This window comes from Leptonychotes weddellii, chromosome 1 (assembly GCF_054177405.1).
Source record: "Leptonychotes weddellii isolate Sample4059 chromosome 1, ASM5417740v2, whole genome shotgun sequence".
NCBI lineage: Eukaryota > Metazoa > Chordata > Mammalia > Carnivora > Phocidae > Leptonychotes > Leptonychotes weddellii.
The window spans coordinates 181807147-181824051 of record NC_138369.1 but is presented as its reverse complement, the minus strand read 5'-3'; the positions used below and the strand labels follow the sequence as shown (position 1 = coordinate 181824051).

At 48.4% G+C, this 16905-nt stretch overlaps 1 protein-coding gene across 1 annotated transcript in view; it reads right to left on the bottom strand.

Moving 5' to 3' along the window:
• The window catches only part of HUNK (hormonally up-regulated Neu-associated kinase), a 101612-nt gene that overhangs the window by 29749 nt on the left and 54958 nt on the right, over positions 1 to 16905 (bottom strand). Inside the window, exons 4-5 of the mRNA XM_081799304.1 lie at positions 13201 to 13336; positions 381 to 508 (exon numbers count right to left, since the gene is read on the bottom strand). Of these exons, the coding sequence (XP_081655430.1) occupies positions 381 to 508; positions 13201 to 13336 (264 nt within the window). The remainder of the gene's footprint in view (positions 1 to 380; positions 509 to 13200; positions 13337 to 16905) is intronic.

Sequence of the window (16905 nt, the reverse complement as noted above, 5' to 3'; positions counted from 1 at the left end):
TAATATTCCTTTACAGTGAATTGACTGAGGAAAGCACAATAGAAATGTGATTATAAATGCTTTTTTTCAAAGTCAACATTATAATATGGTGAGCTTTAAAACAATCAAGACTGCAATTATTTTTCCAAGATCCTTTCGATGTGTGTGTTTTGTGCGGAAGGAGGAAGTTAGGGGTTCAGAGTTATAATGAAAAAGAAAAGGACCAAGGTGAGATGAATGGTTGCTTACCCATGGGAAACTCAACCACACCTGAGTCATAGTTTAATCCTAGGACAAGGCCTAATACCATTTCTGCAAAGCAAATACTGCTTCATGGATGGACCAAATCTGGTAGGCATACGAGTCCTGGAACCCAGAATCCAGAGCAGCGGGCACCTTACCTGTGGAGAGCTGGGTGGGGAGGGGGTTCATTTCCTTGTCCACCATCTTCTGGTACAAAGCCCTCAGGCTAAAAGGCTCCACCGTGAAAGGCAGGGTCCCAGTCAACATGGCATACATGTTCACACCTCTGAAAAGAGACACACCAAAGCATGAGCCCAGAATGGGGCCCCCGGGAGAGGAAGACAAATAGGGCATGGGCTTGGCGAAGCTTCAGCCCTGGCACTTTCACGCTGACCTCAAGAGGCCTTCTTTCTAGAAAACTCGGCACCACAGTGAAGGAGCAAAAGTGAAAGGCATGGGTAAAAGCTTGCCTGTGAAGACTTGGACAATGGACCGTGGAGATCAAAGGAGTCTAAGGAACTTCAAGAGCTACCCCCTAAAGAAGGGAAACCATGTCCTTCCTTCTGGAAGGAAGTCCAGACCAAATTCTGTGAAAAATACCAGGAGCATGCTAGGAGCCTTGAGTAAAAGTAGTCTTGCCATTATGTGGTCTTCCAAGGATGGCTTATAAGGTGGAACCTGGAGGAAGCTAGACAAAAAAATAAAGGGCAAGACCCTGCACAGGGAGGCAAGCCACAGCCTGGCTGGCAGGTCTGATTACCTGTCAGTCCTTCGAAACAAAAGTCACATCCCCAAAACTGGCCTGTTGCTTTTCCCTTGAATTCTGTTTGTGCCTATAACTAGAGAATTCCCCGGGGGGTGGTTGGGGGAGGTGTCTCCTTCCCACCCTTATTTTTTATATTATTGTTCATTGTGAGATTCTGCACCCCCAGCCTTGGCCCCGTAGCTCAGATGTGGTCGGAATACCTTCTGAATGGGCTTAACTGCTTATACCCAAAGCCAACCTAGCGAACGGCAACATCTTCTTGGAGGACTTTTATTTTCCTGATGCGCAAACCTCATATCATCTTGATGAGATTTCCCGATGGGGATGAAATGCCTGTCTGCCCAGAGGTCTCAAGTGTTCAAATGTGCCCGAGGGAGTATGTTTTAAAAACAGGCAATAGGATTTCCAGTCAAAACAAATCCAGTGAGACTGAAATTAAGACCCTTGGGGCCCAGTTCCACTGAGGCGCCTGTGAATTACAGTGTCCCAGATCACGACAGGTACAGAGCCCACGGACTCCAGCCAGAAATCATTCTCAGATTGCAGACATAACTCTAAGATCCGGTGCCTCCGCTGTAACTCACAGCGGAGTTACGGAGACAGATACCTAAACATTCAGGCCACAGACACTTGCTGGCTGGCTCCCCACCCCAGGTACAGGTGCGCAGGGGTGAACCAGACAAAGCCCTGCCATCTTGGATTGTGGGGACGGACAGTCAACGAGTCAACAGATGACTCAGCACAATCTTTTCAAGTCGCGGCAAATGCAGGGGGTTTAAGAAATGCACTTGGCTGCTTCCGACCACAGAGGCGTTCAATTAAGGGAGAAAAAAGTCTGTAGTAAGTACTTGAAGACAGGTGGCGTCTGGGGGGGAGGGGCGAGTATCTAAGTGCAAGGTTCTAGGTCTTTGGGATGGGGATGATAAGCTGGGCAGACGAGATACGGAGAGAAGAATGAACCAGGCATAGGCAGAGCCATTTACAGGAGCATTTCCCTGTGTGTTTGGTAGAACGCATTCCCCAGGACAAGAACAGATGTTGAGTGAATACAAGTTCTGCGGCCAAAATATTTGGGGAGCAGTCATCTGGTATTAAGTGGCTTTAAGGGGCTCAGAACAGGGAGCAGGAGCCTGGGGCAGTAAATCAGCACGCTGCTATTGGAGGCTGAGTGAGAGGGATGGCAGGCCAGAGAGAGACAGGCTAGTAAGTAGTAGACATCGGAAGGAGCTGTGCCAAGTTGTCCACAAACGTGGAAAGCAGGACGAATGGTGGGAACAGTGACAGAACTGAAGAAGCTGGGAGGGGCGGAGACATGGAGCACTGGGGCTGGTAACGCGTTTGGGAACCTACCATGCGATGCTGCATTGTGGATACGTTTGAGCCAAAGCTAAACATCCTGGCTGGGAGGGTTCTTGGAGACCAACAAGAGAGAAAACTAAGAAGCCCCCCCCCACCCTCCCAGTTATAGAATTTCTGCATTCAAAGGGGTCTTGGACACGTGGCGTTTGTAATAGGAAACCCTCCCAGAACATCCACAAAGTTCTTGGGGGCTCCTGAACCACCTTCAAGACAACGGTTACCAACCTCCCCAATGCAGCTCATTCCATTTAGGGCAACTCTAGGCACGAGGAAGGCATCCCCATACTAGGCCATGGTCTCTCTCTTCTCCCCTTTGGTTGTGGAACAAGACCAGTCTTCTCTGTCCCTGCTCGCTTCTGGGCACCTTCGTCTTGGTCGTAACATTCACACCTACAGCTGAAGAGCCTCCTTCTTACACAGTATCATTTCCCTCCTCCCACAGGTAAATGTTTTATAATACCCAACCATACACTGTTTCTCAAATTGAAGTACATAGGACACGTCTTCAGGGGTTCGGCAGTTCTATTTTTGAGTTTCTTTTGCCGATATACTAAAACATCCTACAAGCCGCAACCAGGGCCATTGGACAGCCACCATATAACCAAGTACACACTGGATTTCGGTGCTTGCTTTTGCATTTGTGTTTACCAACACACAACCTTCGCCAAAATATAGCACTCTTATTGTCACAGGCTAATAAGAAAGGAACAGAAATGGACTTTGGGGTGGTTCCCAAAGTGTGCAGCATCACCTGGAAATGGTGGATCTGCAAATTCTTGGGCCCCGCCCCAAACTCACGGAATCAGAATCTCTGGGGGTAGGGCTCCACAATCCGGGTTTTCACAAGCCCTCCAGGTGCTTCAGATGCAAGGTCAGGTTTGAAAGCCACTGGAAGGGTGAAAATGGCGGGGAGAATTGAGTGATCACATGGCAATGGGCCAACCAGCTCAGAGCGCCTGTGCCTAGGAAGGAGAAGTATGCCCAGACCCCTTAGAGCAATTCCATTCTCATGAAGCAGAAGCTGTGGCACCCAACTAATGCTGCTAATTTGAATATTTGGGGATTCTTTCAGTCTTGGTTATATTTAACTTGTAAATTAGTTTTGGGTTTTAATTTGTACAGGGCCATACATAAAAGGAGTTTAATTTTACATTCATGTACATTAAGCAAATTTAAATAAAAATAACTAAAGTCAACACCAGGGGTTACCAAGAATGTTCTTCCTTTCCAAGAAGAGTATATAATACTTCAGTTTGAAGAATAGTGTCCTATGACCTTTTCTATTTCCCTTTGTCTTCAGGGGACGCAGAGCTTCCTGTCACCGGTGGGATGCATAAAATCGTGCCACATGCTGTAGGAGGTAGGACATTACAGTCATGGCAGGAAATCCAACTGAAGGATGTAATATGTAATATGAGGCCGGAAGACCAACTCTAAAACCTTTATGGAAGTTTCTTTCTTCAAGGCGCCTTTGAGACATCTCCTCGCCACCAGCTGGCCTCAAAAGATGACATTCTGATCACTGCCTTTCTCCATTATCTGTCTGGGACCACAGATAAACGTAACCGATGCTTATTTTAAAGACAGTGCTGGTGATCCTGTGCAGAGTACTCCACCCAGGATGGAGCGAGTGGTTTTTACAAAAACCGATTATTTTACCAAACTGACTCCAGAATTTCATTTCGCTTGGAGAGGTTTATTGTCAGCAAAAACAGTCGCAAGTCGTTAAAGAGGACCCTGCTGTCTCATCCAGGGTCTCTCCTCTACAAACCATGGGTAACAACAGTACCTACCTCTCAAGTTATATGAGGGTCAAATGAACTAAGCCGCAGAAAGTACCAGATCCTGGGTCTGGTACAGACTCAGTGCCTGATAAATGTGATCTGCTTCATCCCTAAACTTTTAAAAACCACAGATACAAAGCTACAATTATTATACAACAACTGTATCCTGTTATCAAATAATAATGGAAATCTATGTGAAGAGTCATCCCGTTCCAGGAGATTTTATGAAGAAACCAGATCGAGTGTCTTCATTCCTCTCCCCAGGCTTTTCATACATGTTTAATATCGGGATAAAGAGAAATCTCATCCCTCTGACATTTCAGAAGTATGTGAGAATACCAAGGGAAAAATGTGGAATGCAGTTTATAAACCTCTGTAATCCCATAGAATTAGTAGGAGTCTCAAGATATGTTCAGAATTTCCTGATGTGTCTTTTGAAATATGGTCCAGGGACTTTCTAACATCTCCATGGCAGACATGGGGCCCCCAGGAGTCACAAATAGTTTTTTTGTTTAAGATTTTTAAATTTATTTATTAGAGAGCACGAGCAGGGAGGGGCAGAGGGGGAGGGAGAGAGAATCTCAAGCAGACTCCACCCTGAGTGCAGAGCCTGACATGGGGCTCAATCCCATGACCTTGAGATCATGACCTGACCCAAAACCAAGAGTCAGACGCTTAACCAACTGAGCCATCCAGGCACCCCGAATTACAAATCGAGAAAAAAAGGGATGAGAGACTGGAATGAAGGACACAACAAACACACACTATGGGGGTTTTTCCAAACAGAAAGAAAGAAGGCTCAGTCAATTACTGGATGATAGAAAACCCAAAGCTACTGGCCAGTGTGGAATATGAGGGCGTCAAAAGGGAAAGATAAGGTGACAATGAAGAAAAGCAGGAAGATGAGGGGATGGGGCCCCATGAAATATAAATTTGGAATCTTTGGGATTACGTCAGGAAGCCCAATGATGGTCATGTTTTGTCAGATAATGAGATATTCCCTGGAGGAAAAGCTGGAGTGTCACCCATCATCCAAGAGAGGAAAAACAGAGGGCCGGACCATCCTGGAGAAGTCAGGCAGCACCTTTAGCAGGACACAGGGACAAAGTAAGGGACAGAGCTGGGCTGGTCCCTGGGGGTGTCTGGCTACTGTTCCCAAAGAGCTGGTGAGCAGCATCCTCAGGAACTGCCCAGTTTATAACAGAGTGAAGCTGAGAGAACCTCCAGCTGACACACCTGGCTTCTGTATGATTCTTCAAGAAAGGAACTACCTCCAAAAAATTAAAAATAACTCTCTGCCTAAAAGCACCATCTTTCCATCTTTCAGCACCAACTTTCAATACAACTTCTGATTTAAAGTCTTGAAAGGAGGGGTGCCTGGGTGGCCCAATCAGTTATTGAGCATCTGCCTTCGGCTCAGGTCATGAACTCAGGGTCCTGGGATCGAGTCCCAAGTCGGGCTCCTTGCTCAGCAGGGAGTCTGCTTTTCCCTCTCCCTCTGCCTGCCGCTCTCCCTGCTTGTGCTCGCCCTCTCTCTCTTTCTCTCTCTCTATCAAATACATACATAAAATCTTAAAAAATAAATAAAGTCTCGAAAGTAGAGTGGGAACAGATCTGTCCATTTGGAAAATCTCAAACTTCATGACCACTCCTTAAAATGGGCTGTGTTCCACACGAAATTACCTTCTTGTGGATTTTAAGACTTTTTCTTCCTTTTCCCCTCCTCCTTCCTCTCTTCTATTTTTAAATGCACAGGCTAGCTACAAAAAAAAAAAAAAAGTCTGAGATTTTATAACTGAAAAATCTCAGAAGCTAAAGGAAATTTCTCTGTTAAAAGTCAAAAGCCCTAAGCTACCCAAAAGAAATCATAGGTCTCCTGTTTCCACCTCCTTCTCCTGCCATTTTGAGGGGGTATAAATGGAGAGAAAAATGCTATTCTTCCCCATTTGACCACTGCAGTAGCTGGTGGTATCCGGTAGTATTTTTACAAAACAGAGTCTAAGGTCTAAATGCCTGAGCAGGGCTGCAAACAAGATGGTTCGCCTCAGCCAACTTGTCTACCCGAAGGGACAGCACTGGGAAGAGATTTTTTCCCACTAAGTGAAAAGAGATTCAGTGAGACTGGGATGGTGGTCTGGGTGTGTTGTACACGACCCTCCACCAGGCACCAGGTCTTCACATAAATGCTTCACCCACCCCAGGTACTCCCAGGAGAGCAAAGAGCAGCTTTGGTTGAAATGATATAGCATTTCCAGTGTTTTGGGGATAGGACTCTCAATTTCTGTTTTCCTTACTCTTAGAGATTCACCAAAGTTCTCAAAAGAGCACAGTAATATTCTGAAAATAAAGTTAATTTTTATTCTGTAAAAAGTACATCTGCATTAGTGTTTGTTTGGTTTTTTTAATCAGCATATATTCCACTCTGAGGAAAAGTCAGTTAACCATAAAAACGGTTCACTACCACGGAATGAACATTTTTGGTTTCATGTCTGATATCTCAAAGTTCACTGGAGATGGACATATTCCAGTCATCTCAATTAAAGGTAAGACGCGAATGATTTGAAAGATACTCGTATATGAAAATGAAGACCACTGAAAATAGTGGAAAAGCCCCAAGACAGCATACACCATTTCCTACTGACATTATTAATGCCTGATTCACTAGAGGAGGAGGGCCCTGGGGGCCCCATTCGTGGAAAGAGCTCTCCTTCCAAAGGTTTCCGTGAGTGACAAGCTGGTTTTCTTCCCAAGTCAGTCCCAGAAGTCTTGGAGAAAGGCCCCATCCATCCCTCAAGGTCCAAACCTCCGGAGGCAGAAGTTTCCTTTTGATTTGAGAAGTGAATTCTTCATTCTGTTGTTTCAGAACGATAAAAAGGGATGTTTTATAATACCAGTGTCTGACCCTGAAAGAAAATTGGTTCCATTTTCGCTCTCTTTCTTAAACGGCCTTTTAAATTAAATTCTCTTTGGGTTTTCCATTTCCAATTCTGCCAGCAAAGTCGTGGGCACCAAACAGAAACCTGACCAGTATCTCAGACACAACACCCCAAAGCGCTGGGAAATTAATCTCTTAAAGAAGGTTCTGAAGTTTTTCATTTTCTCCAGGATCGAGAATGACAGTAATCAGGTTTTCATACGTTCAAGACTCTGCATATGCTGTTCCCTCTGCCTGGAAATCTTCCTCTCCTCTCCTCCACCTGGCAAACTCCACTTTATGCCTCAGAAGCAGATTAAGCTCTCCTCTGATGGCTTCTTGAAATGACCCAGCTCTGCAGCTGTGCCTCCTGACACGTCGGAATTATTTACAGGTAACACGCGTAGGTAAGTAGGCGTCTTAGTCGGCTCAGGCCACCGTGACAGAATACCACAGATGGGGTGGCTCAGCCAACAGACGTTTTCTCACGGTTCTGGAGCCCGAGTCTGAGAGCAGGGTGCCAACATGGCCGGGCTGTGGTGAGCTCTCTTCCTGGTTTGCAGTCACCTTCGGGCTTTGTCCTCACTGTCGGAGAGCAAGCAAGCGCTCTGGAATCTCTCTCCTTAGAAGGACCCTTATCCCATTATGGGCACTCCACCCTCATGACCTCACAAAGGCACCACTTCCAATTACGTCACACTGGGGAATTAGGGCTTCAACGTATGGATTTGGGGGGGCTTCAATTCAGTCCATAGCAGTAGGTAAGTGTGTTCGATTGCAAGACAAAACAAAACAAAAACCCAAAGCCCACACATTCCTTACCGCTCCCCCCCATCACAGGGTGGAAATTTCTTTCTCTCCCCTTGATTCCAGGTTGGCCATGCAGCCTGCTTTGCCCACTGAAAGGTTAGTAAACATGACGCAGACGCTGCTCGAAAAGTGTTTGTGCACTAGGGCTCGCCCTCTCTTACTCCCGGGGGACTCTTCCACCACAGCGTGAACGAAATTCTGCGTATTTTGTGGCTTTCTTTGTTTCTGGTTTTCATACAGCCAGTAACTTCTTACCTACAGGTAGCAGCAATGCTTGAGAATTTGGATTTACATCGAACCATGGTGACTGGGTGGCTGATGGAGGCTTACGCTCCGTTGGGTAAGCGATGACCAAGAATTCCGTTAGTCTACTTTATTCGTCTGTTAGTGAACTTGACTTCCTGGGAAGGAGAATGGCTCTTGGGGTCTGGAGTGGAGAGTTTATACTCATCAGTTTACTTCTGGCCTTTCCCGAGATTCCGGAGCTTAAACAACAGAAATTGATTTTCTCACAGTTCTGGAGGCTCGAAGTCCAAGCCGAGAGAGTCGGCAGGGTTGGTTCTTCCTGAGGGCTGGGAGGGAGAACCTGTTCCATGCTGCTCCCAGAGCTGCTGGTGGTTTCTGGCAATCTGGTGTTCCTTACCTTGGAGATGCGGTACCATGAGCTCTGCCTTCAGCCCCACATGGCGTCCTCGCTGTGTCTCTCTGTGTCCCAATTTCCCCCCTTTATAAAGACATCTGTCATACTGGATTTTATGGCGTCATTTGCACTGGGTTACCCCTGTAAAGACCTTCTCCCCAAATAACATCACATTCTGAGACACTGGAGGTTAGGACTCTGGCATATCATTCGAGGGGAGAACCCAATTCAATCCATAACATGTTGTTACCCACCTGCTTATATAATTTTCCAGTGGCTTCTTATAACCTTTAGGGTGAAACCCAAACCCCTTCCCACACTTCCCCACACCACCCCACCCCCACCCCGGCTTTGCCACATCCTGTTCCCTGTGTCTCAGGCCTTCCTTCCTGACACCTCCCTCTCCCCAGAGTTCAGTTCGACTCATCCTAAGGATTTGGCTTTGAGATTTCCTCCTCTGGAGGCCACCACCCCCATCCTCGTTCACTGCATCCCACCCATTTTCTCCATAGCCGTTCCCACACCCAGCTTACAGCTTGTTTAAAAACCGTCTGCCCCACTAGAATGGAAACCCCAGGAGAGGAAGCACAACATAGTAGAAGTAGAAGCAGTGAAGAGTGACGATTTAAGACAAACTCTAGAGTCAAGCCAGCTTGGTCAAATCCTGGCTCTATACCCCCTATCAGTGCCACTTGGGTGAGGGCCCAAGACTCTTCGGGCCTCAGTTTCCTTATCTGTAAAGTGGGATCACAGAGCACTCCCTTGAAGGGTTGTTAGGCAGACAAGATGAGTTAATACTTGCAAAGCCCCTGGAACACCGCCTGTCACTCAGTCCGAGGTACATGAGCATTAATAACGATCTTTGCGGGAGCAAGGACCGACCAAGGCTGCTTGGCTATTTTACTCCCTGCTGTGCACTCAGAATTCGGCACAGCACCTGGCTCAACACATATCTGCCAAATGAACAAACTGCTGGTAAGCTATCTGTTCCTCACGTGGCCTCTTTTTGCTTTTTAAGCTTTATCAATAGCAGCTTTTAAAAGGGGCCTAATTGATGCCATCCCTGTGAATTAGGCATGGGTCCTGTGGCCTCATCCGCTAGAGAATGTTCCAGGGTCAGCTAACCAATCTTGCTCCAGGGAAACTTCATTTATTAGAATAAAACAGGGTCCTTCATGGCTAAACAGGGTGAGAATCTCCACCACAACTCCCCACCACGGGGCACTAGCACACGGAGTTTCTGGTCTACCTAGAGATCACCCATCAGCCTCCAGAGCGATGCCACAATCAACTGAAAAGACCAAGGTGTGTATGGTGTGTTACTATTTGTCAAAGACTTTCCCATACATTACTCTCTGGCACCAGGACTAAGAATGAGGCCTGACGAGAGCTTTTCAGAAGACCGGAAGCTGCGTATCACCTTCTTGGGGGAAAAAAAGGCAACTAAGTGGGAGGTGAGTGAAGAAACGTCCAGCAGCTCCAGAGGGCCCAGCGGTGGCAGAAGCCGGGGTGGAGGAGGGAAGCGAGGGTTCTGGGTCACCCTCATCCCTCCCGCAGCTCCCCTCCGCCTTCCCTCCTCTAAACCCACCTTCCGAGTGGAGCCACTCCTTCTGGCTGATGCGTGGGGACACCACAGCTGCAGGAGACCAGGCCCCTTTATCTGAATCATGGGGTCCCCCAAACTGAGAAATAGAGCACCTGGGGTCCCTAACTGTGGATTTCTTTCCCAAGTCCAGGGACTTGACAGGAGGGCCAGGGACAAAGTGTGAGCTTACACGTGACCCTCAGACGGTGCTGCCTTTTGCAGCTGGTGCTTTCCATTTCCCCTTGGATCTCCCCAGACAGGAGAAATGATTTCTTCCCATCTTACAGTCAGCACAAGGGGTCGAGAGAGAGGTCCCTCGCAGGTGAAACGTGCCCAGGACCTCCCCTGGGGCTCTGACAATCCACAAGGCTCCTCCCTTCTACCAACACTTCTAGACGGTGAGGAGCTGCCTGGGTTGCCAGCCATGGAGTGGAAAGGTCCCCCTTCATAGGCTGAGCCTTGTCACCATGACAGCTCGTGATGACACTTATCCTTCGGTCCCCGAGAGAGCAAGACCTGCTCTCCAGCTGCCAGCTTCTCTTCCCCATGGTCATTACGCCTCCCACCCCACCAGCTAAATCACGCTTCTGAACCTCTTGGCTTTTCAGGCTCTCTATGCTCCATAGCCTTTTTATTTATTTATTTATTATTATTATTATTATTTTTTTTTTTTTTTTTTTTTTTTTTGGTGCACAAATGGTCCCTTGTATAGCTCTCCATTTAGCATAAGTGAGTTCCCTAACTGTTAAGGAGAGAAGGTGATTATAGACTCTAACATTTATATTCATCCCTCAGTAAGTATTTACATGTGCCAGACATGTGTGAGAATTCTTAAGCATTGAAAGGGACCAAGAATGGATTTCACCTCAAGTATCGACTCTGATCCGTTGGCAGTGCTTTCTGATGGCTGTGTTAAGGAGGATTCTGAGGCCCTCTGGGCCCAGAATAAAGAGCCTGTGAGTCAGCAATGCTGGCCAAACGACCCAGGGAACCTCGAGGAGAAGGCTTCCTCTACCGGGGCTTCCTGCTACCACTCCCACCCACTCTGGCGGCCCCCCAGCACCCTCCCCCTGGGGGCCATAAGCACTCCAGCTGTAGCCCTAACCACACCTCCTCTTGAGGGGTCAGGAAAGTCACTGGGAGCTCAGGCTTCTGGCTGAAGAGCCGTGAGTGCAAAGTGCATCTCCACCACTTACTCTGTAAAATGGGCACGAGAGAGCCTCACTGGCTGTCCTGCGGATCAAAGGGGATAATTAACGCAGAGCACCCAGCCCTCCCCAGGAACAGAAGCTGACTCCCCACTAACCTGTGACCAGCTGCGCCCACGTCCCAGGAATTCTCTTGTCCTCAGCACCTCATGCTGGGCTCTAGTTCCCCTCACCTCCCACTGGAACCTCCTGAGCTCCCTTCCCTTCTAGACCCTCCCTCGGGGTTCCCTCGCTCTGTTTGCTTCCTCTGCCAACGGTAGCCCCTGACCCTGTGGCTTCTGTCCCTCCCTCCCCTCCCTCCTTTCTCTAGCCCCGGCTCTGTGCCCGCTGTCCTGCCCCATCGGCCTGCAGAGCAGGGCTTCGGGCAGGGGAGCCGTGACCATGGGGTGAGAGCCCGCGGAGCGGGGCGCAGGGAACAGATGAGACACCAGAGGCTCCAAGTCAGCCTGTAGGAGGCAGGGAGGGCTGCCCTGGGGAAGTGGAATCCCAGAAAAAAAGAGGGAAAGAGAAGGTGTACAGGAGCAGGGACAAGAATCCCTGGGTGAGGGAACAGCACATGCAAGGGAGAGGAAACGACATGGAGCCCGCTAGAGAACGGATGTGGAGAATGGCTTCCCACGAGGCAATGGAGCCAGGCTCAGGATTCAGTCCTTTATCTTGAGACCCTGGAGTTTGCCTGGTTCAAACCCCAGCTCCACCACTTAGTAGCCCCGTGACCTTAAGAAATTTTCTTAATGTCTCTTGCAATGGGTTTCTTCTCCCATAAAATGGGGATACCAGAGAGTAACAGTTTCACTGGGTTACCGTGAAAATTAAGTGCCATGGTGCATGCCATACACCAAGCATGCGGCAAATGTTAGCTTTTCTCCAGTCTGGACGAGGGATGTGTAGCAAGAAGGGAGAGAAGCAGGGCAATTCCAGAAATGTACCGAATCAACACATTCTGGGCTCAAATGAGCTGTCCTCATCGCCAAATTCCATCTTAATCAGGAGCCCACTCTCTGTCTGCAGCCCACTTCCCCTCGGTGAGGAACTCGGTCCCTACCCCAGAATCCAGGACCCTGCACGGCTCCCCGTCCCATTCACACCTGATGCTGAGGGGCTCACTCGGCGTGGGGACCGTGGGGATCCGGACTCAGGAACACTGCAGAGACCCCCGACTCATCCCTTCAGTGGTGACTGAGTTTGCCCCTGGTGGCCCACCCTGTGCGGGACCCTGGCGAAGCAGACCCATAAGGTCCCCATCCTCCTGCAGCATCCTTCCCGACTAGGGAGACACACACTAAATGGATTCACAAGCCATAAAATGTCAGGCCGCCATGGGTGCTAGTGAGGGATTTGCAAGGGTGAGGAGACAGAATCGTGGGGGCCTTTCTGACAGGGAACTCAGCGATGCATTCTGCAGGGGGGGCACTGGATTAAAACTGGAATGTGGGAGTGGACAGGCCACCTGAAGAGCCAGGAAATGGCATTCCAGACCCAGGAAAGAGCAGGTGCAAAGCCCAGAGGTGGGAAAGATGAAACAGAGGCCAACGTGCCTGAGGAATCGAGAGCGGAGGGTGGGGTAGGAGACGCATGCGGCTTTCTTCTGGAACCAAAGGAAAGCTGCAGGACAATTTTAAGCAGGGGAATCACAGGAGTGACTCGTGAGATCAGAATGTGAGTTCCGTGAGCTCAGGACTTTGTTTTCTTGTCTCCCCAGCAACGGAAGGAATTTTGGCAAAAGCCTCTCTGGTGGTCTGTGGAGAACCGACCAGAAGGAACAGAGGTGGAAAGCCGGGCTCCAAAGAATCGCCGGATATCTGTCCCAGAGCCGGTAACACAACACCCTTGTCATCGAATACTCAAAGGTTATTTCATAAGAAAGGGAGAGCGGACACGACAGTTCCCTTTTATAAGCTCCATCACTCACATGGACCAGACATCGATTTTGGGGCCATATTTCTTCCTGGCGAGAAGTTCAGGTGCGGCGTAGGCTGGGCTGCCACACTGTGTGCTGAACGGGTCGGAGTGGCCCAGGATCCCCGCGCAGTTGCTCAAACCAAAGTCTGCAAACAGGGGAAGACAAAACCAGCTCCAAATTAGAAAACTGTGAAACAGAAGAAGGAAAAAAAAAAACCAAAAAACTAACAACCAGAGGGCAGCAGGAAAGGAAACATTCTCTCGGGCTGACACATCATTTAGCATCCCAAAGGAGCACCAAGCAGCTGCAGACCATAACCTCTGGATACGGGGTCTCGAGCCTGGAAACATTTTATATCAGGCCTCACTGTAAAATCCAGCTAGAGCTAAAAGTATGTTGAACCAAAACATATTTTCATCAAACCTTGCAAATGAGTCATCCAGGAAAAAGAGAGGCTTCGCTTTCTAGGACTAAAGGCAGGAAGAGAGAACGAGCAGAGGCCTCGGAGTCAGCAATCTGGCTTCCAAGAGGTCACGTGGGGAAACGCTGATGGAAGATCCATTTCCTCTGGCTAGGGTCAGCGTCACCCCGGGTGACATGCGATCCCCCCATGTAGACTTGACATTTTCCGGCTCAGTGTTTTAATTTCATGCAAGTCTTTTAAAAATGCTCCTGGTGCATGTAGCGATGTGTGGGGATTGGAAGAGGGAAAACTGTACCCCCGACCATTTAGACAATGCTGAATGTTGGCTGGAACTCTAACGTCAGGAAGACAGCAATGAGAACTGGACTAAGCGACCTCCTAGCGTTGCCTTGTTCTTGGATGATGGAGGCAAATGGGAAAAGCAAAGAAGAGCCCGATGCATCCAAAGCTCGCTGGGTCCAGTACACCTTTTCTTTCGTGTTTACTTTTTTGATCCTCAGGATACTGCAACTGACAGGTAATCAGAGTTGTCAGCGTTCTGTCCCCATCTGATATCTTTGCTGATCCCCAGAATTCAGATCATTGCTTCTCCTTTGAGCGTCAACGTGAGTATTATGGTTCTCGTCCCCCAAACAGGAGACTCTGCCCACAGGGCTCAGTGGCCAGAGACTGGCTCCATGTCTTGAACAAAACCCTTGTCCTTTCTCAACGGTAGGATTTCTACCTGCTTTCATTACTGTGTTTTCTCCTTGACTAATGTGCCTCCACTTGCAAGCGCCTGACTGCTATAACCGCTCAGGAAAGCTCAGGAACAGAGAAACACAGGACGGGACGTGAAGTGACTCTAAGTCCATCGAGTGACTCACACCACGGGTCAAGATGCACCACTAGAAATTCTCCCCACAGTCGCTGGCTGAGACTGTGTCATGAAGGAGCTTTCCCAAACAGAGCCCCCTCCCCAAGAGAGAGCTCCAAAAACTCTTCAAGGCTCTGAGCTTGGAGATGGAGAACCAGAACCTACCCTAGGGATTGGCAAACCACCAGGGGATGCTGCATGTGGACACATGTAACTCTTCCTTTGCTTTTGTTTTTTTATGATTCCATGTTTTTTTTCTCGTAACTTCCTTTTGCTCCCTACTCTTCCCCCCGACCCAGCCCCTGTTTCCTCCCCAGCCTACACCCCTCCCCCCCAGTCCACACCAGTAGGTCCCACATAACCTGCCCAAGAAGGCTCCTACAGGAGCCACGGGGCCCCCGGCTTCCCATCTTGAGAGGAGATCTCTGTGCCAAAGGATCTGAGGGCCCCTGTTCTCAGACCTCTCGGACCCCTGTAGTATCGCTGACACAGGAAAAAAGGGGGAGGGCGAATATTTTTGTAAGAGGAAAAATCATAGCGTGCTTGAAATTGGATGGTTGCTTAAGTATGTTGGGTCTGCAAATCATCCTAAAGGAATTTTAATAAAACAACAAATGCGTAAAGAGCACCATGGAATAAAGATTACATTGTTTGGGGGGCAGCATTTTAAGGGAAGTTTCGCAGTCACTTTAGAGGCCCGATCTCCTAGGAGTCCCGTAAAGTCCTCTCTAGATTTCTGACATTAAATAAAGACTCTGTGTCTAATCTCAGCAGGGTGCCATTCACAGCAAAGGACTGCCTCCTTCAGGTCACTCCCTCCACTCCTGGACTGGGGTCTGTTAAGAACTGCTGGACACCAAGAGGGCAGGGCGAGATAAGAGACCAGGTCACCCCCCGACCCTCTATCCTGCCACCACCACCTCCCCCACCCCGCCCCTCCCTGCTTCCAGGCAAGCTGGAGAACACAGTGCCTTGCCTTGTCTCAAGCACAGTTTCAAGAAGTTAAATTAGCAGCTGATCTGGTGAGGAAGGAGAGAAGATCTGCATTTTAAATGACTTAATGTTGACCTCACCAGAAGGGTTTCATTTAAAATATATTGTAGAGAAATAACCGGTCCTTTTCACACCCATAAGGGTAATTATTAAAATGTTACACACGTGTCTATAATTAGAACAGTGAAATTAGAGAGAAGTCCACTTCCCGGGGTGTTACCCAGGTCTGCCCCAATTAGATCTGGTAAATAGAGAAGCCCACTATCCTCAGAGAGCCGCAAAATGAATCTCACAAAATGCCCCAGGGAACGCTGCTGTGGGAAACTGAAGTACAAAACTGTTCTGAACGATCAAATATCAGACCGCTTTTTCTGAAAGGGGGAAAAAAAAAATCTTGATTAAATCAGATCTTATTCCCAGTTAGCTCTAGTTTATTTGAAACATGGCGGACCGGGCTTAAGTAAATTTACTTAAATCAAATTATTCCAAAGAAGGAAAACTATTATAGGAGGAAATGGAAATAGCTATAATCCATCTTTGAAAAATAACTAGGTAATTCCTTTGAAGAAAAGGTTCAAAGAGCTTTCAAGTTGCAAAAAGACAGTCATAGAAACATTGGATCCAAATGGCCCGACCCAGGGGCAAGAAAACGCACAAGACCCTGGGTCTTCCCTCCGTCCAGCGCCCACCACTAGCTTCGTGATTGACCCACTGGAAAAAATGGGGAAAATCGGATATTGGTAAACACAAGGCAATTCCCAGTTGTCCTCTCTGGTACTATAATGTCTCTTTGGATTTCAGGTGTAAGGTAGGCCTTTTGGTTTATGCTGGTCATGAGGGAACTGGGAGCCACATAAAAAGTTCAAATAACGGGAAATCCAATGATCAGAGCCTCCTTGCCAGCGGTCTTGGAAACTGTGGTCTCTGATACCTCATTTCTGACAGAACCCACTTGGTGTCCCGGGCTTGGGTGCCAATCCAGTGGCCGCCATGTTGAGCGGAGGAGACTCTGAGGCATGTGAATCCAAAGAGCCACCATCCCGCTCTCCTCAAGGGGAACCGTGGGCTCTCACGTATGGAGAGCATGTCCTCCTCTTATTGGCACAGGTCCTCTCTAAGAGGGATTGTCAGGTGGCCAATCTGTGAGCTACTTAGAAACGAATCCACTGTTCACAGAGATTGGTTCTTCCAGAATCTTCTGAGCACACTTCTAACCAATACAAAGAGCTGTGCTTTTCAACACTGTTCATTCCACAGTACATTTCTAGTGTCATACATGATCGTCTAGGGCTATAGCTTGGGAAGAAAGAGAGAGCAAGGCCCAAGGGGAAGGGAGGCAAGAGGGAAGGAAAGGGGCAATAGGAGCAGCACCAGGTTAGGAGACGGAAACCACGCCCTGGTGACCTGCTTCAGCCTCAGTCTGGATGGTGCACGGGGGAAT